This window comes from Gymnoscopelus microlampas, assembly GCF_963454915.1.
Source record: "Gymnoscopelus microlampas genome assembly, chromosome: 8".
NCBI classification, from domain to species: domain Eukaryota; kingdom Metazoa; phylum Chordata; class Actinopteri; order Myctophiformes; family Myctophidae; genus Gymnoscopelus; species Gymnoscopelus microlampas.
Genome location: NC_139945.1, coordinates 43,446,042 through 43,468,569, shown reverse-complemented (window position 1 = coordinate 43,468,569; position 22,528 = coordinate 43,446,042). Strand labels below are relative to the sequence as shown.

Below are 22,528 nucleotides of genomic sequence, written 5' to 3'. Positions count from 1 at the left end.
GCACATGCGCACGAGACCTGTGTTCAAATCCAGAGTAGAACAGGAAAGTTGCACAGTGCAGCTTTAACATTCCAAATGTTTATGGGTTGAATCATGATTGTGAATCATGATTGTGCTTTCTAAAACTCTTCACATTTTCTATGGATGCCTGAAGAAAAAAATCTCGAAGTAAAACAAAATTTGCACAATTGAAAAATAAAATTGGGTAAAAAAAAAAGGTTTCAAGAATGACATGAATGATGACAATGTGGATTTACAGGAATGCAATGCCATGTAGCAGATGCTGGGGTGTGCCGATACACTAATTTCACCAAACGATACGATACGATATTTGGCTCACAACTTCGATACGATATCGATACGATACGATACGCACTTTTTTTATTATGTGAAAATATATGGGGGAGGAAAAAAGTAAATGCAAACAAATAATTCTGTTTTTGCATTATTCAGATATGCAAACTTGGAGCTTTTCAGCTACAATAGCCGTTTTCAATCCAAATAGGGCAATAGTGTGACACCTGACCCGAAAAACACCCAACATGTTGTCACCCTTTTCACCTCGGGGCTGTTTGCATGCCTGATTATAATGATTGGGAAAAAAAATAATAATTCAAAATGATATTTTTTCCCCCCAAAACGATACATATCGTCACGAAAACGTATCGCGATATATCGTGGGACGATATATCGGCACACCCCTAGGTACTTTTGTATACATACAAAATGTGAACCCAAGCATTCCTTTTGCTTCCTGGATTTCAGAAGAAAGATGCTTGATTTACATCAGCTACAAACATTTGTTAGATTTGTGGGACTTTGGGTATGTCACTAAAGGTTTACTAGAGTTTACTCTGTTTGATAGCCTGCATATACACTAATTCTTTGATGATGTAGCATCCGCTGGGAATCGAAAATGCCAACTTTGTTTTTGGCCCAGTGTTTGGTGTGCCCTTAGCCTTAGCAGTCCTAAATACTGACGTATGACTTGCGTAAAGACCAGGCGGGCCCCTTGGAGCTGCTCTCAACAGAGTCAACTTGTTTGCCAAACAAAGGGAGATTGCACAATTAGGGTAGACTCAGGAGATTGATGTTAATAATCAGCTAGTCTGTTAATTACTAAGCAGGGGACAGGGGACATGTTCTCTAACTCTACACTGGGGATATGTCACAATGCATCCTCCATTGAATTGCATGCAAGAACAACTCTAGTAACGTTCTATTTAAAGTTTCATCATTGTTTCAAAAACAGACTTCAATTCATCTCATCAAATTAATAAAATATAAAAACATGTAATAATATATACTGATGTGTTGTAAATGTCTTTCATGGTATTTATTTACCATTTGCATTTACTGTATAAGACTAGCCAGCTTCCCAAGACTACTATCATGCTTTTATAATTATATTGTTGTGCATTTGGGTGACAAATTTACATTTTACATTGACGTTGTCAGCATTCACATGTTTCTTTTAGATTTGTCAACCTGAGTGCAACAGAAATAGCTTCTCAATTGTTTCTCTGAAAGCATAGCTCATATTCTTTTAACACTACACACACACAAATCCAAAAACACACACATATTCAAAACAATGTTATATAAATGGTATTTTGTTTTCAAATGACACACACACCATCATACTGTATGAACACTGATGTGCTAATACTACAATGAATGGAAGTAGTATGAATGCCTTATCAAGAGACTTTTTGCACGTTACATTATACAATATGTACAGTAGTCTGTTGTAAAACATCTTTGTATAATGTTTTATATACCGGTATTTTTATATATATCACACAAATATGTAAATAAAATATGTCCCCTCCCCCAAATACTGTATATACATCCCAACAAACACAGAGTTGGAGAGTGTAAATTGATCTACAGAACATTTTACACATTAACTCATTTAGTGCCTATGACGTCTGAGACGTCACGTTTTTCATAAGCCCAGAGTGCCAATGACGTCTGAGACGTCATGAATAAAAAAATGATAAAAAATTCAAAAACATTTTTTTTTTTTTTAATGTTCAGAACCCAAGATATCATGGTTTGAAGATTTGCTGCTCCATTCACTTCTTGTTTAACATCTTACTGAAAAAAGCTGTATCTCGCTTCCTAAGCACTTTTTTTTTACAATGTATTTTTGGCTCTGGCACAGGGGTGATATAGCCAGAAATATTTTTGGCACTGAATGAGTGTTAAGTAGGGCGCAGCCACCATTACAGATGTATTATTGAACTAGACGCATCGCAATTCAGGGCAATTGCAAAGTGTGGTTGCGCCGACGCCGGTCGCGAGTCTCGGCCGCCGGGACTCGAGGGATACGCCGGGAGGAATACCGTCGGAGGCCGCGCGACGTGCCATTCGAATCGGGTGCCGATCGGATCCTGCCTTCGCGATACGTGCCGTTTTGATTTTAGGAAATAGGCCCCTCCCACTAAATAAATCTGACTATCAAAATGCCGTTTGGATATGTTTACCGCATGGGCCCAGAGATCATGTGTACCGATTTTTGTGAAATTTGGACAAAATATGTGGGAGGAGGAGCTAAAAGTGTGTTTTGCAGAAAATTCAAAATGGCGGAAAATCTATCCTGACGCAAATGGGCGTGGTCTATATGGGGAGTTGCGTCATGAACCAAGGAATCTAGGGAAAATATATTTTTATTTTATGACCTACGGTTCAAGAGTTAAAGGCCAAAACGTAAAGTGGGCCGTTATAGCGCCACCATGTGGCTGACTGGTGTGATTCTTTTTTAAATCATTTTGCAATAAACTATTAACCATGGGAGTTTTTGCAATTCCCATTAAACTGGATGGGGAAATTTAATGCACTAATAAATCAATATAAAGAAATCTATCCAATCAATAATTTGGCAATAAACTATGAACCTCCCCTCCAAATCTGGTAACTCTAGCTCTTTCTGAGAAAAAAATACTTGAATTTGAGTTTTTTCACTTTTCCATTAAAGTGGATGGGGAAATGTAATGCACTAATAAATCAATATAAACTAGAAAAAGTGCTCCTCGGAGCACAGGTCTCCGCCAGGTCAGGTAGGTTATTGTGGCCTCCTGGTGGCGCTATAATAGGCCAATGTGAAAAGGGTGGCATTTCTTCTTAGGCCTTTCAATGGGATGACACTGCATTCATGATTTGAGGCATTTTGTTCCAAAAATGTGTTTTGCTAAATTAGACCTGCTGGTGGCGCTATAAAGGCCAATGTGAATGTGAAAAGGGGGGCATTTCTTCCTCGGCCTAGTGGGAATCTGCATGCAAACTTTCACGGAAATTGCACACTGCATTCATGTTTTGAGGCATTTTGTTTAAAACTGACCAATCCTGCAAACTTTGGAAGCCACTGTAAGCCAAATAGGATGGAATATGAAATATCGGACAGATCCATCAGAATCACATGACTATGGAGATGCAGTGTACCAATTTGCGTGTTTTTTGGACATAATCTGAAGGAATAATCTCCAAAAATGTATTTTACATAAATCGGCCTCCTGGTGGCGCTGTAAAAAGCAGATGTGAAAAATGCAGTCCAATGTTTTTCCTTGGCCTCTAGGGAGTGTGCGTGCAAAGTTTCACGCAGATCGGTGCAGTTATAGTTAAAAATGCAAATCGGCCAGTTATAGCGCCACCATGAGGCTGATTTGAAAATGTTCAAGTGGCATTTCTTCCTCGGCCTAGTGGGAATGTGCGTGTGCAATTTTATGGAAATGGCAAGCTGCGTTCATGATTGGAGGCAGTTTGTTCAAAACGGACCAATCCTGCAAACTTTGGAAGCCAACCTTAGCCAATGAGGATGCAGTATGGGAAATCAGACAGATCCGGGTTGATCACATGACTAGGCTATAGAGACACTGTGTACCGATTTGCATGACGTTTGGTTAAAAGCTGTAGGTGTAATGAGAAAAAATGGGTTTTGCACAAATCGGCCTCCTGGTGGCGCTATAACAGGCCCATGTGAAAAATGTGGGGCAGAGGTTCTGAATTGGCATCCAGGGAGTGGGTGTGCACAGTTTCGCAGCGACCGGGCCAACGGTGCCGGAGATTAGCTGTTAACACACAGACAGGACACACACACACACACACACACGGACGGACGGACGGACGGAGGGTAAAACATACTCTCTCGCCATGCCTTTCGGCCTGGCGGAGACAATAAAACTATGCAACCAATCTCTTAGCAAGGTACAAGCAGTCTATTCCCAGTGAAGCCGGTCATTATGACATATGGCACGAAATTAGGAAAAATAAACTGTGGGAGGAGTAGCGAATATGAAAAAAGTTTATCTAGAAAGAATAAAGTATATACTATAGTCTGGTATTCGGGCAACCACACTAATTAGGCCTTCATCACCACCACAACACAAGACTTAACAATAGGCTACATATTGGCAGTTGACAGAACCAACCCCTGCTATGTACTGGCCTGTACTGGTACTTACTGTAGCTTTACACTTAAATCACCCTACAACTAGAAACATTTGCTCCTCAGAGCCAGGTAGCTTATTGTATTGTATCACGGCAATCGGGCGCTGTGTTCATGATTTGAGGAATTTTGTTGAACCACTCCTGCAAAATATGAAAGCCAATCTGACAATCGGACAGATCCGTCTTGATCACATGACTACAGAGATAATGTGTATACCGATTGCGTGATGTTTGGACAAACTCTGTTGGAGTAATATAAAAACATTTGGGGCAGAGGTTCTGCTCTGTCGGGAGTCTACGTGCAGTTTCTAGTTGATCGTGCCAACAGTGCCGAGATTAGCTGTTCACGGACGGACAGACACACGCACAGACGGGCGGACAGGGGCGAAAACATAGTCTCGGCCATGCCTTCGGCCTGACGAAGACAATAACAATACATACTAGCTGTGCCTACAATATCCCATAGACAAATTATGAATCCCAGTAATAGAATAACGGACTTGCTGACTTGGTCTGAAAGAGAAACTGCATTGTTCCAACAGCAATGACCCACACTCATGGTTTGAATTAATCATCTCAGCAGTTTAGAAACTACAATACTATTGTCCATTATCTCCCTGACTAGTTTAGAAAATGATTTGTACCAAAAGGCTTGACTACTTTCTTGCAAATGCCAGTCCAGCAGTTTAGAAATGGTATCACATTCTCGTTACAAGAGTATGCAAAATAATTACACCAGGAATTGTCACTATGCCATTGTATTGACAGTGTAGGTCATAAGATCGGTCTCCATACTACAGACGTCCTTTCCTTTTAGCCAGAGGCCCTGGGTGCTCTTTTTTAAGACCACAAATCCTGATCTGGGAATCTATGTGTTAACAAATCACCCAACTTTCACAGGACATAGTTGGACTTTTAAATGTTATTTTTCAGTCTTGTCTGAGAGTTTAACTTTCGATACATCTAAAAGTCTTATTTTTACACCCATCACACACTACAGATTTCTATAGCATACTGACCTTATAGACTCTTGATTCTTGGGCCCCAATAACAGGTCAAGTCCTAGACTGGTGCCAACTATTTCTATAGAAAATATAAGTTGCTGACATAATATTTTCCATACAGCATGTCCCTAGTCTCCCTGTTCTCACCAAACGTGTTCTTCAGTAACTCTTTCTCCTTCACACACAAAAACTAATTGGTGTAGGGATCTCTCTCCAAACCGTTTTATAACAATTTTCAGTTTTTCTACTCTCAGTTACTGAAACATGGCAAGTGCATTTGTGTAAAGATGTATATTCCATGTTGACAGGATTTGTTTACATACAGTATGCTGTGTCTGCACAGAGGATATTTGGGAATCATCATGGTAATATCATATCTGACTTCTGTTTAATTTTAGAGCAAACATATACAGTCTAGAATATAAAATATTAATATTTGGATTGTACATGATAAAGCACGATACTTTCAGTCCAACAACAGGGCCATTTTTTAAATAAATAACAAGTATAGTTACTAGAAAGTACTGTTCCGGAATATATATGGTATAGTATATAATAAAGAGTGGCAATAACATTAGTGTGATCGCTTTAGCGATCCCACAATTATAAAAGCATTATGTAGCAACATAGCATTCAAATGATATCTCCACCAAGGCCTAATTACCAATTTGCTCATTATTGCTCTGCTCATTATAAAGGTTGTCCTGATGTTGTCCTGATGGTGGCGCAAGATGAAAGGTCATGAGGTCACCAAAATCAATAGGTGGTGAGCATTAATGTTTACAGCAAATTTCATGGAAATCTGGGCATTACTTTTCAAGATACTTATGTGGGTCACAGACAGACAACAGGCTCACACAGGCATCCTTACATAACCTCCTTGGTTAAGGTAATACAAGTCTAAGTAGTCTACATATTGACACTAATTGGCCATATGATGCCTTTTGACAGTGGCATGACAAAAGGAATATAACTCTGAGACCATTGAAAACCTCATCCTAACATCGAGGAGGACATTCTCAGATTGATAATGTCAAATAGTATCATACAGTATAATGTAAATTGTTATTTATTCCACCCTTTATGTAAAGTTGGGTATTTTTCTGTTTTTCTATTCATTTGAAGACATGCAACAATGCAAATTGTATGGGAAGATGTGTTTTTCTTATAGAAAAGAAAATGTCTAAGGTTATTTTCCAACATCAACTTTTTATTTTCTTTTTAGGATTGCTTCAATGCCAAATCTGACAGAACTTCCAGGCAATGCAACGTCATAGGAGCATTTCTGTTATAATCAAGAAATGTTTTTGTTATGTTTATTAATTTTTGTTTTTTTACATACTCACAGGTAATACAGTAAGTATTGAAGCAAGAAAACAGAGTACCTCAAAAAGGTCAAAATGATTAAGTAACAGGATAGACAAATCTCAAGTAAGAAAAAAAGATGAATTGAATAAGATATAAACAGCAAAACAAAACAACAACAAAACAGACGAAACATATAAAAGAAAACAACAACAGACAACAAAACAAATACACAACATAAAATCTCCAATAACATGTATATAGAAAACAGTCCATGGTATATTAATGCTACATTGAGTTAATCACAGGTATGTTCATTGAAAGCAGTTGTACATGTCAGTGAGTTGACACACCAAGGAGGTACACACCCAGGGTTTATCACACAACAGATTGGCTACTGCCATATATGCAGGTTAACCGTTACAGACTCATTCAGGTTCTGTTGGGGGCTCAAGTGCAAGATTATCAACGTGCGATAGAAAAGGCTGATAATCAAGAAATGTAATTGAGAACCTCTCTTTGACCTGAATCTATGCCAAGACCATCAATAAAAACAATTTGCCAGCTAAGGTTTTGACACCCTACAACATAATTACATCATGTTTCAATGCATCTTGATGAGAAGCATGTAAACACATAGCTCTGTTCCAGGGCATTAGTTCTCTATAGAACTAATGTCCTGGACCAGAGCTAGTAAATATGTTCTAGATTCATTTTGTCAGTGGGCTTTATTTTACTTTATTTTATTATTATGTTATGTTATGTACAAGTAAATGTGTTTCTTTTTGGTTACTCAGCATTGAAGCATCCAAGTTCCAGAAAATACTCAAATAAAGTATAGATACTCAAAAAATGTAGTAGTAGTAGTAGGCCTACAGTACTCAAGTAGCCTAATATACTTTGTTACTGTCACTGGTTATCATCCAAAGTAATGATCATTGGTGGTGGTTACAGTACAGATTTCGCCGTTAGATGTCACTATAATCCCAAACTCCGATCGTTCCTCATCCTCATGTATGCCCAGTAGCCCAATTAATAAGAAATATTTGTTTTTGAGGAACATACAGATGGTCAAAAATATAAGCAGTAGCTATTTGGCCTTGTCATTAGAGGTGTAGAATTATAGAGAAATGTAGGGAAATAGCCTACAACTCCACCAAATCTACATTTCTGCATAGGCAACTAGGATACTGTACAAGTTGACTAGCTGGTCAGATGGAAATTATTGTATTTATTCCACTGCGCCCTCTACAGATCTGGCCAATGGTAATTTATATTGATCAGATCTGTAGAGGGCGCAGTGGAGCAAATACAATATTTTCCATCTGGCGGACATATTTTATTTTCTACCAAAAAGTGTATTATACAGAGAAAGTGGGGTCCTGATAGGCTTCCCACCCTGGAGAATAGACTTTCAACAACACAAAACTGACTTTGTTTTGGTGAATAGCAAAACGGTTTTGTTTATTTTTTACTAAAGTTGGAGACCTCGCACGGTAGTGGAATGTTCTGTCTATGAGCAGAGCAGGGCGTCTGGCAGAGCGTTAGAGAGAACTCACTAACGCTTTGGACCAGAGTGTCGACCCCCCGGACGGACAGTGAAAGCTGATCCTCTGAGCTCTGGACAGACAGAGGCGCATTTGATTTCCACAAGACGGCGGGACGCAGCGCAGCTGATGAGCTCTAGTCTCCAAAACAGGACAGTAGGACAGAGATAGAATTAGGGACGCAATTATGTGACCAAACTTTGGAAATCACTTCAGTTCAAACTGGCTGGCAGAGTAGGATATCCCGGAATATTTTTGCAAGATGGATTATTTTAAATATGTTTATTTTATTTGGGGTCTTCTGAATTTGACGGTGATTCCCAGATCCTTTGGTGAAATGTATACGTCGCTGCTGAATGTTAAACAGGCTATTGATGTTGAACGAAAATTGATCAGTTATTTAGGAACTTACATCAACCACGAGTTAGAGAGACTGGAGGACGTAAGAAAGTGAGTAACAGCATTATTTATGCTTGTGTTGTGCAAAATGTTGCTTGAGTTTTGCGTGTGTGTGTGTGTGTGAGAGAGAGAGAGAGAGAGAGAGAGAGAGAGAGAGAGAGAGAGAGAGAGAGAGAGAGAGAGAGAGAGAGAGAGAGAGAGAGAGAGAGAGAGAGAGAGAGAGAGAGAGAGAGAGAGAGAGAGAGAGAGAGAGAGAGAGAGAGAGAGAGCTGCGTGCGTGCGCGCCGTGCATGAGTGAGTGGAACTGGTGATGGGGGTGGTAGTGTGCGTGTGCATCTTAATTGAGTCGAAACAAGGGAGCGAGGGGTCCAATTTAATCATGTAAAATTGTTCAATTTATCTCAGGATGAGAAATGTATTTCCATTTGATCCCAGTTTGTTAGTTTTATGTTGGTGCATATGAAAGTTTTAGTGGAGGTGGTCTAGTTGAAAGCTCTAGGTGATAATAAAAACTAGAAAAAGTGCTCCTCGGAGCACAGGTCTCCGCCAGGTCAGGTAGGTTATTGTGGCCTCCTGGTGGCGCTATAATAGGCCAATGTGAAAGGGGTGTCATTTCTTCTTAGGCTTTTCATGGCAATCAGACACTGCATTCATGATTTGAGGTGTTTGTTCCAAAAATGTGTTTTGCTAAGATTAGACCTGCTGGTGGCGCTATAACAGGCCAATGTGAAAAGGGTGCCATTTCTTCCTCTGCCTAGTTGGAATGTGCGTGTGAAATTTCACAGAAATCGCAAGCTGCATTCATGATTTGAGGCATTTTGTTCAAAACGGACCAATCCTGCAAACTTTGGAAGCCAACCTTAGCCAATGAGGATGGAATATGGAAAAACGGACAGATCCGTGTTGATCACATGACTATAGAGATAATGTGTACCGATTTTCATGACGTTTGGATAAAATCTGTAGGAGTAAATGGATTTTGCACAAATCGGCCTCCTGGTGGCGCTATAACAGGGCTATTTGAAAAATGGGGAGGCCAATTCAGAGGTTCTGAATTGGCATCCATGCACAGTTTCGGAGCGAGCGGGCCAACGATGTCGGAGATTAGCTGTTCACAGACGGACACACGGACGGACGGACATACACACGGACGGACACACACACACACACACACGGACGGACGGACGGGGGGTAAAACATACTCTCTCGACATGCCTTCGGCCTGGCGGATGCCTTCGGCCTGGCGGAGACAAAAATATCAGTACTTTCACTAAGGGGGAGATGACCATGATGTTGACCATGATGTTAGGGTAGGAGATTGTAGTGATCATTGGAAATAAGGCATTTTAAACCATTCCAGTTCCCTTCTGGTTATGCTGTCTTCTGCAGGTTCTATGCAAAGGTGTCTGATCTTCACCAGCGTGTTTACGATGATGAACCATCAACCACCATGGCAAACCCACTGGTAGCGTTCACCCTGATCAAGAGGCTCCAGTCTGAGTGGATGAATGTGGTCCACAGCAACGAAGCCCAGGAGAATACACAAGGTTGCTTACACTGCCTTCTTTAAAGACACATCTGGTGCTCATATCTGACAACACCTCCATCAACCGATCCATCATTCCCCTCTCTCCCCATGTGTTCTCTCATGTCACCACCCATCACCCAACCCCCAAACACCCTTTGGCCCTTCTGCTGTTTAGCTCTCAGGTCCAGTTACGTGGAGGAGGAGGGACGCCTTCCAAAACTGGAGGACCTTCAGGGGGCCGCTATGGGGCTGATGAGGCTCCAGGATGTGTATGCTCTTCAAGTGGGGAGCCTCGTACAAGGTCGTTTCCAACGAGTTACTAACGGCAGGCCTATTGATATCTACATGCCTACAGTATCTATTCCTCTATCTGGTGATGACTGCTTCCTGGTTGGAAAGGTACACCATTCCTAGTTTTTGTGTCATGTATTCATTTTACTGAACACCACCCCCCTCCTTGTTTCCCCAATGTCTGTCTGTCTGTCTGTCTGTCTGTCTGTCTGTCTGTCTGTCTGGTATTCATTTTACTGAACACCACCCCCTCCTTGTTTCCCCAATGTTTGTCCTCATATATCTATATCTCTCTATCTCTCTATCTCTCTGTCTCTCTGTCTCTATGTCTGTCTCTGGTGTTAGATATACAGTAGGTGCCAATGTGCATTGACAATACTGTTGACTACTGTCTGTCTATGCTTGCACATTGGCACACAGCACACACATGGCTCTAGGTAAATCAAAAACATTATTAATTTGATTAGTTGCATTCTAGCCTGACATGTTTTTAATCTGCTGTAGTTTTTAACCTGAACTGGAAAACAAAAATCAGCCCAACGCTTCGTGTCTCTGTGAGATGTGTGAGGACATTTGGCAGATGGTGCTGTGTGAATTAGTTTCACTGATTATTTAATATGATACCCGAGGAGTGTAAAACAAATTAGTTCAGTGCCTGTCAGTCATTCTGTGGCAGGATTCCAGACAGAGAGGGGATTGGTGAATTGTATGTATGTCTTGGAACTTTTCTTATACTAGACACATTCATCTATCATGCTAATATGAAAAAGTCACCCTATCCTATAAGTTTCCCCAGAAGGAATTCCTTTTTCTTCTCTTTCTTTTTTTGAGTGCTTGTGTAGTAGGGAAGGGCACTGTGTGGGAGGGAGATCCCCTTGTATGGAAAATACATTATCTCACTCTGCAAAAGTCAACAGGAATCTAGAGACAATAGAGGTAGCTGGGGCTGAGATAATCTCAGACTATCTTTAAACAGGATGCTTAGTTACTTTAGGGTGTTGTCAGATTGGCATGTAGTAACAGCTTGCTGCAACTGCTTTTATATGCCTATAAAGATAGACAGGTTTTTTAAGCTGCTGTGCTTACTAGTCAATGTTTCTTTGCAAAATTCAAAACAGTTTATGGAATAGATTGTTTGAGGTAAGCATCAGCCATATTGATGATTAGCCTTTGAATAAGTTAATACTCACTGTCCTGCTATTTGTGTTGGGTGTTTCACAGGACAAATGTACAGTATTGCTCTGCTTTAGTGTAGCCTACATAATGACATGTTGGAATAATGGAGCGTGGCTATTTGCAGGTTGCCTATGAGCAGGAAGATTACTACCACTCTGTTCAGTGGTTGGAGGAGTCAGTGCGTTTGTTCAGAGGAACAGGAGGGGACTGGAGCCCAGAAAATGAAGGGACGTTAGAGGATGCTTTGGACCACTTGGCTTTCTCTCACTTCAAGGTGGATTTGAAAGGCTCACTCACACCAGATCTAAGCCAGTCAGCCCGTTGCAATGCATTACGTAAATACTAAACTTAGTCACTGTTGTTTCAGACGGGAAATGTTTCCTATGCTCTCAGCCTTTCCCAGGAGTTACTCCATCATGGTAATTATTTCCCACATAAAACACAGGGCACTCATTTGACTAAATCCAACAAGTCTAAACTAACATCATTTGCATCAAGCAACAGCATGAGTTAATTTCTTTGTTGCTTTGTAACTGTAAATTCCTAACAAACAGTGCATTTACGCTTTTCCATATGCATTCCAAGAATCATGCATGATTATCATAATAAATGCTTGAAAAGCATGTGCACTGCACATTTGAATGTATTTCGGCAGGTGGACACTTGCCTCTCTTAACTCTGATAACGCAGAAACTGTCTGGATACGGTTTGTGTTATTTATTTCGTCTCAGATCCAATGAATGGGAGAGTTTTGCAGAATGTTGAGAAATATGAGAAGTTGCTCATTAGTCCACCCTTACCTATCAATGTTGATGGACTGAGGAGACCCAACACCACCTATCTAAGAACAAGGAATACCTACGAGAGACTCTGTCAGACCCAAGGCACTCAGGTATCCATCACTTAATCGTTTCTTGAATTATAGAGAGAGGGTATACCCTGAAGTAATCAGGATAAGTCAAGATGCCAGTTTACTAGTAGTTTGTATTGGACATATTCTGTCAATGTTGTGCGATGCTTTTTGCACGTGGCAATAGAATGTAGAGATCTGACTGCAGCCTCAAACTGAAATGGCACTAACATCTTTCATGTTTTCCAAATAAGGCACATCTGTCTCTGCAGGAATTCATTTTCTACATGAATTCATAGTAATAGCACTCACTACTCAACCTTGTGGCTGTGAGAATATCTTGCTTTGTGTGCATTTGGAAATGATTAGTATTCCATATAAGGTTTTTTTGTTTAATATACTGTATAAAGGAGAAAAGCAAAAAAGCTACTTTCCTGGTTCACAACTGGAAATAATCTTCAAATATACTTTCTTCATTCTTCTACAGCCAAAGCATTATAAAAACCCCAGACTGTTCTGTGACTATTTCACCAATGGAAACCCTGGACTGCTGCTGCAGCCAATAAGACGTGAAGTGCTGAGCACACAGCCATATGTGGTCCTGTACCACAACTTCATCACAGACTCTGAGGCAGAGAAGATCAAGCTGTTGTCTCAGCCAGGTGTATGTATGCACAGTGAGCTCTCATTCTCATTCACACAAGAACATTGATCAATTTAGGCTTAATTACCTCATAATCTTTTATACCAGCAATATCAATACAGATACATGGGTACAATTGACCCATATAAGATTTAATTTTTAATCTATTATTAAACTTGAGTCCATGTCCTTGTAGATATTTGTAAAATACGCCACCTACGGTAGTCTGGCTGTTCCATTGTGTTTGTTTGTTTGATTGATTGATATTAAGACTGCTGGGGAGAGTGGTATCCACAGTATTAGTATGGGCTCTATAGGGATTACAGTTATTTTAGGAAGTTTCCCATCAAACTTTATTTTTCTTTCTCACGGTTAAAGCTTTTGGACCTGTGCTAAGATGTTAGGTTTTCATCTGAGTTACAGTACAACTTTGCTTACATTGGTTATAAGCAGCTTCTGTGTAAGCAAATTAATGACCAGTTTACCAATATAATTGGTGGAATCTCTAATAGGTTTTAATGCAAAGGCCTCAGTACTAAAGATGCCTTATCTGTTCTTGTGTATCAGGTTACCTACAGGGACAAACAGTTAAAGCACCATCAGTCTCGCACAAGCAAGCACAAGCACAGTGTTGGGACTTGGGAGTGCCTTTATTTTGTGATGGCATTCAAAGGAAAGTAGAACATTGCTGAATGGATTAGACATTTCTGCAATTTTGCGGGGCTTAAAGAAATATGGGATACATTACTATGAAGACTTGTCCAAGTCCCTCAGACTGTGCAAATTACCGTGGGCTCCACTGGTAAACGTTTATCCCAATATTATAACATATCACTACAGTAGCTATTGGAAGGTTTACTGCATGCAGTATATTGTCATAAGAGAAATATATGCTGACTCAGTTATTTTGGAAATATCTGGTATTAAACGCAAATGATATCCTATAGCTGCTGTGAGGTTTTGGCACTCTTCAGGCCAGTTCCATCCCCTGCTCAGCTGGAAAGCCCTGTACTTATTCCGTCATTATGTCATCTTGTGGGTTGATTAAAAACAGGCGCAGTGGATTAGTCAGTTGGAGCAGGAAGAAGTCAACAGTGTCATCAGCATGACATTCATTTTGCTTTTGTTTAATTCCAGGATTTCAGTGTTTAAGTCTGAAAGTATAAAGCTAAAAGTAAAGCTTTATTCTTAACGTTTCTCAGTTGAAAAAACAAAAAAAAGAAAACAACTTTTGGTGGTTTGATTAAGAGTGATAGACTCAATCCTGAACATCTGGACTTTTAGACTTGGATTTTGAGATACACTTAACGTTCTAGAAGGCTGAGAGTTATCCTTTCGTGAAATTAGCAAGTCATTGAAGACTGATGTTTTATATTAGCCATGTTATGAAGTGAGTGGTTCTATAATAATATAGCTACCCACAATGCCAGAGAATTGCACACAATTTTATGTCAATTAATTCAACTATTAGATACATTTGAAAAAAGTTATACAAACTAGACCCTCAAGGTTCAAGGTGTTTATTGTCATCTACACATATTGTGCAATACAGTTTGTAACAACATTATAGGTGGTGAAATAATTTTACATCAAGCTTCCTCTTGAGAGTCTGGGTATGATCAAAAGCCAGGCAGATAAAGCCAATCCATCAACACAACTTCCATCATGACAGCTTGTGTGTGTTCTTGCCAGGTTTTTTTTCTTTCACATTCTTACCTACCTACAATTGTATATCTGTTTTCAGTTTGGGCACGCTCACATGCCTTTAATCGTGTTTTGACAAAGCGTGTAGATGGAGCGCAAAGCTTTGTTGCTGTATCAGTGGTGAAAGTATAAGGCTGTTTTCTATCTTTATTGACCAGTTGCAAAGATCTGTGGTGGCATCTGGAGAAAAGCAAGCAACAGCAGGATATCGCATCAGCAAGAGGTACAATGTGAACATACTGTTTCTTATCAGTAATCTTTACTTGTGTATTCTTCCACTACTGTCTTACGTAATTTGGAGTTTCTCCTGAGATCGTATGAAACGTGCTTCTGATTTCATATATACATATGCTTTTATAACATAGCCCATTTTTTATTGCATACAAAATCTAAATAATGATAATAAACTTTTTTATATGTAGAGCACAGTCACAAAGCGCTTAACAGAAGAATTTCCCAACACATGCAATAAACCAATAAAACATAACAATAGAAGATGAAAGAAGTGAAATGAACAAAGTAAAATGTTTGTTGATCAGTAACAATATGACTAAATATTAAATATTTTACAGTGCATGGCTCAAGGACACAGTGCATCCCATTGTTGGGCAGCTAGACCAACGGATTTCCAAGCTCACAGGTTTGAATGCTCATCCTCCATATGGGGAGTACCTTCAAGTAGTGAATTATGGAATTGGTGGACACTATGAACCCCATTTTGACCATGCAACGGTAAGTTCAAAGCAAATTTTACAGGTATAAAAAGTGACATTATGGTTATGCTGTAAGTTAAAGTCTGTGATCCTCTGCATATTTCTAACTTTCAAATTACTTCTGATTCCATTCAACATGCAACCAGTCAGCTTCAAGCCCCCTGTTCAAGCTTAAAACTGGGAATCGTGTGGCAACCTTTATGATATATGTAAGTGAATTATTATTGAAACAATTATACAGTACTGTATGTGGAGTGTGTTTGTGTTCCAGAACATCACTTTTCATCTCTCTCGCTCGCGCGCGCGCACGCACGCACGCACGCACGCACGCACGCACGCACACACACACACACACACACACACACACACACACACACACACACACACACACACACACACACACACACACACACACACACACACACACACACACACACACACACACACACACACACACACACACACACACACAAATCATTTTCAGACCCTGATTGTGTTCTACAGTGTTTTTGCTTGATTAACCCTAACCCTTTACCCTGATTATATATTTTTCCCCCTACTCTTCTATTTGAGATGTCTCATGTATTAGTAATTATTACTATTATTAACAAGATATGCAGATGAGTGAACTGTTGCTCTGTTGGAATTTAAATGTTTTGTCTTGATGTATGTTATATATTTTGTGTTTATTTATTTTGAAGTAACAGTTTGCTAAATTGGCATATGATAGTAAATTGATATCATTTCTTATTATATCCCTTTACCCCTGACAGAGTTGGTTTGGGACGATGTAATCAGTTCAACTGACTGTTGGTCAGTTGGAGAAATGTGAGTTAACAGTGTACTCGCAAACCATGTTTATCCAAAACCATATAACAATGTCCTCACCCACAGCTCAGCTCTGTTGAGGCTGGTGGATCCACAGCCTTCATCTATGCTGACTTCAGTATCCCGGTTGTGAAGGTAAATGCACTACTTACAGTAGTGGTTCTCAAAGTGACATCTGGGGACCCCCAGGGGTCCCCAGCAAACAATAACCACTACTTTAACCACTACTACAGTATATACATTGGCTATTTGAAAAGAGCCAATACAAGCTCACAATGTAACATGTTCTGAGCTTGCAGATCTGCTATTTTCAACATTTGATTTTAACATTTGTATTTGCAGCCAAATACGTATTAATTTGGGGGTCCTTTACATGGACAGGTTCGAGAACCACTGACTTATAGTACGTCAGGCATTACAAAGTTTCTCTTTTATGCCTCAATAGAATGTTTTCACACCCTAACTCTGTGCAGTTGTCAAAATGCCAACAGGTCAAATCACATTATAACATGAATGTGGCAGCCATAAAAACATTTATGACATGACTATTAAGGCTATTGTTTAAAGTTGAGGCTGAGGTTGTTTTTGTTAAATTAATTGTTGTTGACACAGTGACACTTTACTGCTCCCACTGTGGTGTTCAGCCTACCCTTGGCATTTTATTGGGGTTTCACTTCACTGTCTGGGAATTCAGAACATATAGTGACTGTAGAAGCTCTCAAACTACTGTTTCTTCATTATACTTGGAAGTTGGAACACAGATATGTTTCACAACATAACTGAGGTTATTCTTTCCACTGTTTCTCATATTCCAGAATGCTGCCATCTTCTGGTGGAATCTCCACAGGAATGGCCAAGGGGATGGTGACACCCTGCATGCTGGCTGTCCTGTACTGGTTGGGGACAAATGGGGTAAGAGTACTACAATGATGGCGATGTTGTTCTATCATACAGGAGTCATTGTATGAAAGCTAGACAACATCTGTACTGTATTATAGTGCAAGTCAGTCTTGGAGTGCTGCTCTGGGATGCTAAACATATGCTACTGGTTGGCTTCTACTCCACACCATTTCACCTCATCCTGGATACATGTGGCCAGGACCAAACTGATCTCACAGAAGTGTGTGTAGTCACAGTGGCAGGATTAAACATGGGAAACATATTGCATTGCATATAGGCTCTGTGCATAACTGTAGTCCTAGGTTTCCAGAAGGTGACATAACCATTTCCTGCTTCGTTTGATTGGCTCGGCAGCAGATTTGAACTGGGAACCCATGTGAAGTTGTCATATGTCTTTCCGGTTCAAATCTGCTGCAGAGCCAACCAAACGAAGCTATGGGAAAATTAGCTGGAACAAGAAACGTATGCCACCCGCGAGCAGTGTTTCTACCCCGGGTCTCGGTAGCCCCGCCCTGTAGGCCCCTACTACCTACTACTAGACTCCCAACCCACTGCTGCTTGGAGTCTGGGTTCGATTCCTGCTTGGGACATTACTTTTTCAAACAACCGCCAACTACTTTTTTTCACCGATAAAGTATAGTTTTGGACCGGACCGCGACGGAGGGGCGCAGTCTCAAGCGAACTTGAGCCACGAGAGGCACCACTGAGCGTGCTAAAGCGTGCCGAGCGCTGCGAAGTTCGCTTTGAGCCTACTCAGCCCCGTCCGAGTTATGTACCGATAGGCACAGAATCGTAAATTATGTTGTGGGGACTGCGTTTGCCCCAACTCGTTTCACTCAACTCGCCAGTCTCTCCCCGCACCCGCCCCACCCCCCGCTACTGAGACCCGGGGTAGAAAGGCAGGTCACCTGGAACTCTGGGGCAACAGTTCTGCACATAGTCTGTATCTTTTTCCTGCAAATTCATCAATACAACAATTGAAGAGAAAGTGTGTTGACCAGTTAATTATTTAAGATTACTAAAGATTAAAGAATGGTTTTACTTATATTACTTTTAACTTGAGTATAAAACTTGAGAACTTGTTCTTCTGCTTGGATGGCTGGGTGATTGAGTTCATTTATGTTCCAGTGGCGAATAAATGGATCCATGAACACGGCCAAGAGTTCCTGCGTCGCTGTAGCCGTGATCCTGAAGAGTGAGGGGGGTGGAGCAGTATGTTGGACTGCTTGGAGAACAAGACCCAGCCTCCTAGGGGCACGCTTGCAGGCAGAGAGGAGGGAGCGTCTATTCACCGCGTGAATAGACGGGGGAGGTTAGAGCTGTAAAGGAACAGCCTACACGTGTGATTGGAGCTCCAGGCTGCAGGCTCCAAGAAGCAAGGAGCATAGAGCGGACACTGCTGGAGGGGCAGGAACAGCACAAGGCTGCGTTGGTTTTGGGAAGGTGGGGTAGAAGGGTAATAAGGTTTTTGGCAGCTGGTCTCTCAGCTCTTGCTCCCACTGCCCGCTCCCTGCAGATGGAGAGAGGCCTCTACCCTCACACACTGGGCTGGTTTCAGTTAACTGTGTAATGCTGTTTGCCTCGACACCAAAAGTGTGTTTTTCCTGAACTATACAGCCTTCAAAAACATATGCAAAGAATTTGCAAGTTACAACATGCAAATTGCCACCCTGATGATTCTAATCAGGGATATCGTTTCAGAACCCTTCTTATCTAATCAGTTAGATCAGAGCTAAGGAATGTAGAACGAGACCAGCACGCCCTCAAGAGTTAAATGATCACTCCGGATTTTGCTGTGTGCTATGAGTCAAAGGGAACCATCATTGTGAGTGTTGACCACAGGAAAAGATGTGGTCATTATTAGTCATGAAAGACGGTTTTAACTTGTTTTCACGTGACTCGCCGTCTTGTGGCTTGTGGAATTGTGGAATTGTTGAGCCAATTCCGCGTATTCTTATTCTTTCGGCTGTGGAGGCCAAGCACCATTAATCATGTTCTGTAAATCAAATCACTGGGAAGCCATCTGCTCTAATGTTCATGTCTGAACACTCACTCTGTCTGCATACCAGTCAGTCAGATATTAGTGCCTATAAGTAGGTCAGAGAGCTCATCTGAAAAGAAAGTTCATGTTTACTGTTTGTTTTTGAGCAGAGGGTGAGCTGGAAGGTGGACTGTAATGCGGGGGTTTTCAAACTTTTTTGTTGACCAAAAGGCACACTAAAGGGCAAGTCAAAATCTATTGTTTCAGAGCGAAAATAGCAGATCTACAAGCTCACAACGCATTGCATTGTGTCTGCTATTTTCCACTTTTTTTTTCCAAAACAGGGAACCAAGTTTAAAGTGGTTAAATTAAATTAAAAATATAGTTGTAAGATTGTAAAAATGTATAGTTGTATATATTGCAATAATGATGTATGGTTGTCATAGGCACACCAGGACTTCACCAAGGCTCCATGTGGCCTCTTTGTGAGGAGGATTCTTTTAGTGGTCTGCTCCTTGAAAGTCTGCTATTTGAGAAACAAGAAGTGTTGAGAGACAGGGAAGGGGGAGGAAGGAATACGAATCTGCTCACCTACATTTCCCCTCCAGTATACCACGTGCGCGACACACACACACACACACACACACACACACACACACACACACACACACACACACACACACACACACACACACACACACACACACACACACACACACACACACACACACACACACACACACACACACACACACACACACACACACACACGCACACACACACACACGTCAGACAGGGACACTGACAGCAACCACACACAGGCACGACCAATTACAAACCCACATGTATAAACTCTATGATGAAAAGTTGTTGCCCATAGAGTGGAGGAATGATGCATGCTTCTAACAGTAACAGCACAGCCTCTTGGGGATGATGGATAGGAGTCTCCTGCTTGCAAATTATAAAGGTGAATGGGAAGTGGAGTTTAAATCATCTCAATTATTGTTTTACAACAGGATTTTGATTTGATTTATTACAGTTTACAATAAATCTGTGCAATAAAGTGTAAACTGAACCTACGTTGAGTAAAGTGTCTCTTGTGGGTAATTTTGAACTGCATAAACCACCCACATGTCACATTTGATGGCCTATTTTTCATGTGATTGTGATGTAATGTATCAAATCAATGAGTTCCTTTTATTTGTTCCCTCTTTGTCACTAAAATAAAATGCAAAATTACAGAGCACACCCTCTATGTAAGTTTCATTATTTATTAACGTTGTAATTTTTAGATTTTTTTTTGCAGGAGCAAAGTGGGACTTTTTCCAACGGTTTGCAGGCCAATATGTTACTCTGTGAATGGTTGCACCACAACACATGGCTTCTGAGGGTCTTGATTCTATACATTAGATATTTTGCCACTAACATATCAAAACATATTCTAATCTAATGCAAATGGCTTAGCATGTGCGCAAATTAAAACTGGCTGATGGATATCACAAATTATGTAAGTGAACGGCAACTTTTTAAGTGCATTTTCAATTTCTATTTTATAATAAAGTAGCTATGGATATGGAGCTTTAATGTAGTTATCTACTTTAGAGGGATAAAGACATGAAGGCATTTACTATTTTAACACTAAAGATTGCAGAAGTTGATGAAGTTCACATGGTTCATGATAGTGAAAGTAATGTAAGAAAGTGCTGCTCTCTAGTGGTGAAGAAAATGAACAACTTGAATATCTCTATGGCTGTTATGTTAGTCAATATTATGATTATAGTATTTGGTCGTGAATCCACAGTTGTTTCAATAATTTGTCAGTGTTTACAGATGTTTTACAGTTTAGAGCATAACAAAAATTGCATTTGGGGTGAACAACAAACTCATCACTGATGGAGGAATTTATCTCCTAGCCGTCAAATTATTTATCAGCAACTAGAACAACGCTACGCACAGGGCGCAGGCCTATTAAAAATACATGTAAATACATATAATTGAATCAAGTTCTTTCACTTATAATGTATTTCAATTTGTTTTAAATTCTGCCTACACATACGTCATGTCCTAGTAAGAGCGAATAGGGGAAGGGGATCAACGTCACGTGATGCCTTTGTTTGACCCGGAGAAGCGTCAGCAGCCTGTCACGGCGCCGGGTCAAACAAAGGTGCTTATTGGTCAAAAACCCTAGCCTGGGATCCAGCCAGCTTCGCTACGTTCAGCGGACTTTTTTTTCTCTCTTCGACGAAGAGAGAAAAAAAAGTCTGTCGAACGTAGCGAAGCAGGCTGTATATTTCTAAATTTCGAATTTCGAGATTCTACTTGATAAGCTGAAGGTGATTGGTTTTGATTGCACATCACTAAATTGGATGAGATCTTACTTGGAGGGTAGAGAACAAGTGGTTGACATCAACGGAACCATGTCCTCATCCCTCCCGGTGAGCTGCGGCGTTCCTCAAGGCAGCATTCTAGGGCCGTTACTGTTTCTTATACATTAACGACATGAATGCTGCCTGTAACTGCAAACTGTTCCTGTTCGCTGATGACTCGGCACTCCTGATCTTGGGTGAGGACAAGTTGCAAGTCGAGGAAGCTCTCAACTCTGAACTCTCAAAAATCCGTACCTGGCTTACCGATAACAAACTGTCACTACACCTTGGGAAAACTGAATCCATCCTATTTGGGACCAAACATTCCCTCAGTAAAATGAAGGTAAATGACTTCAAGGTCAAAGTCGATGACACAATCATCACTAGCAAAGAAGAGATTACCTATTTGGGATGTATTCTTGACAAACACCTGACAGGTGAAAGCATGGCAACAAAGGTGTTCAAAGGAGTAAACCAGAGAACCAGATTTATGGGCAGAGTTTCCTCTTTTGTCAACCCTCAGGCACTCAGGACCCTATCAGGGGCCCTGATTCAGCCCCTTTTTGACTATGCTAGCTCCTCTTGGTACTCCAACACCTCAGTGTCACTGAAGACTAAGCTTCAAACCTCCCAAAACAAACTGATTCGACTACTTCTCGGACTAGGGCCCATGACCCACCTCTCTCCCACTCACTTTGCCAGCCTAGGCTGGCTCAGGGTGGAAGACAGGGTTATACAACAAAAAATGGGACTGGTCTTCAAAATTGTAAATGCAGATTTGCCCGAAATGCCCCCTATACCCGCATATCTGTACAAGTACCTCAAAAAAGTTAGTGACACCCAC

General features: G+C 40.7%; 1 protein-coding gene across 3 annotated transcripts; it reads left to right on the top strand.

Annotated features, from left to right (window-relative positions):
* The first annotated feature begins 8,291 nt into the window (after positions 1 to 8,291).
* Positions 8,292 to 20,554, top strand: p4ha3 (prolyl 4-hydroxylase, alpha polypeptide III). 3 transcript variants are annotated; one of them, XM_084063734.1, is made up of 13 exons: positions 8,294 to 8,755; positions 10,094 to 10,251; positions 10,408 to 10,631; positions 11,824 to 11,973; positions 12,067 to 12,118; positions 12,431 to 12,591; positions 13,037 to 13,213; positions 15,055 to 15,119; positions 15,469 to 15,628; positions 15,756 to 15,818; positions 16,504 to 16,572; positions 17,253 to 17,349; positions 18,466 to 20,554. In XM_084063734.1, exons 1-13 carry the CDS (start codon positions 8,568 to 8,570, stop codon positions 18,534 to 18,536), a joined length of 1,635 nt encoding a protein of 544 aa, XP_083919860.1. In that variant the 5' UTR covers positions 8,294 to 8,567; the 3' UTR covers positions 18,537 to 20,554. The 3 variants fall into 3 exon arrangements, 1 of the variants encoding a protein (XP_083919860.1); XR_014601248.1 differs by lacking the exons at positions 17,253 to 17,349; positions 18,466 to 20,554 and having other exon boundaries at positions 8,292 to 8,755; positions 13,037 to 13,217; XR_014601249.1 differs by lacking the exons at positions 17,253 to 17,349; positions 18,466 to 20,554 and having other exon boundaries at positions 8,292 to 8,755; positions 13,037 to 13,226.
* The last annotated feature ends 1,974 nt before the right edge of the window (positions 20,555 to 22,528 follow it).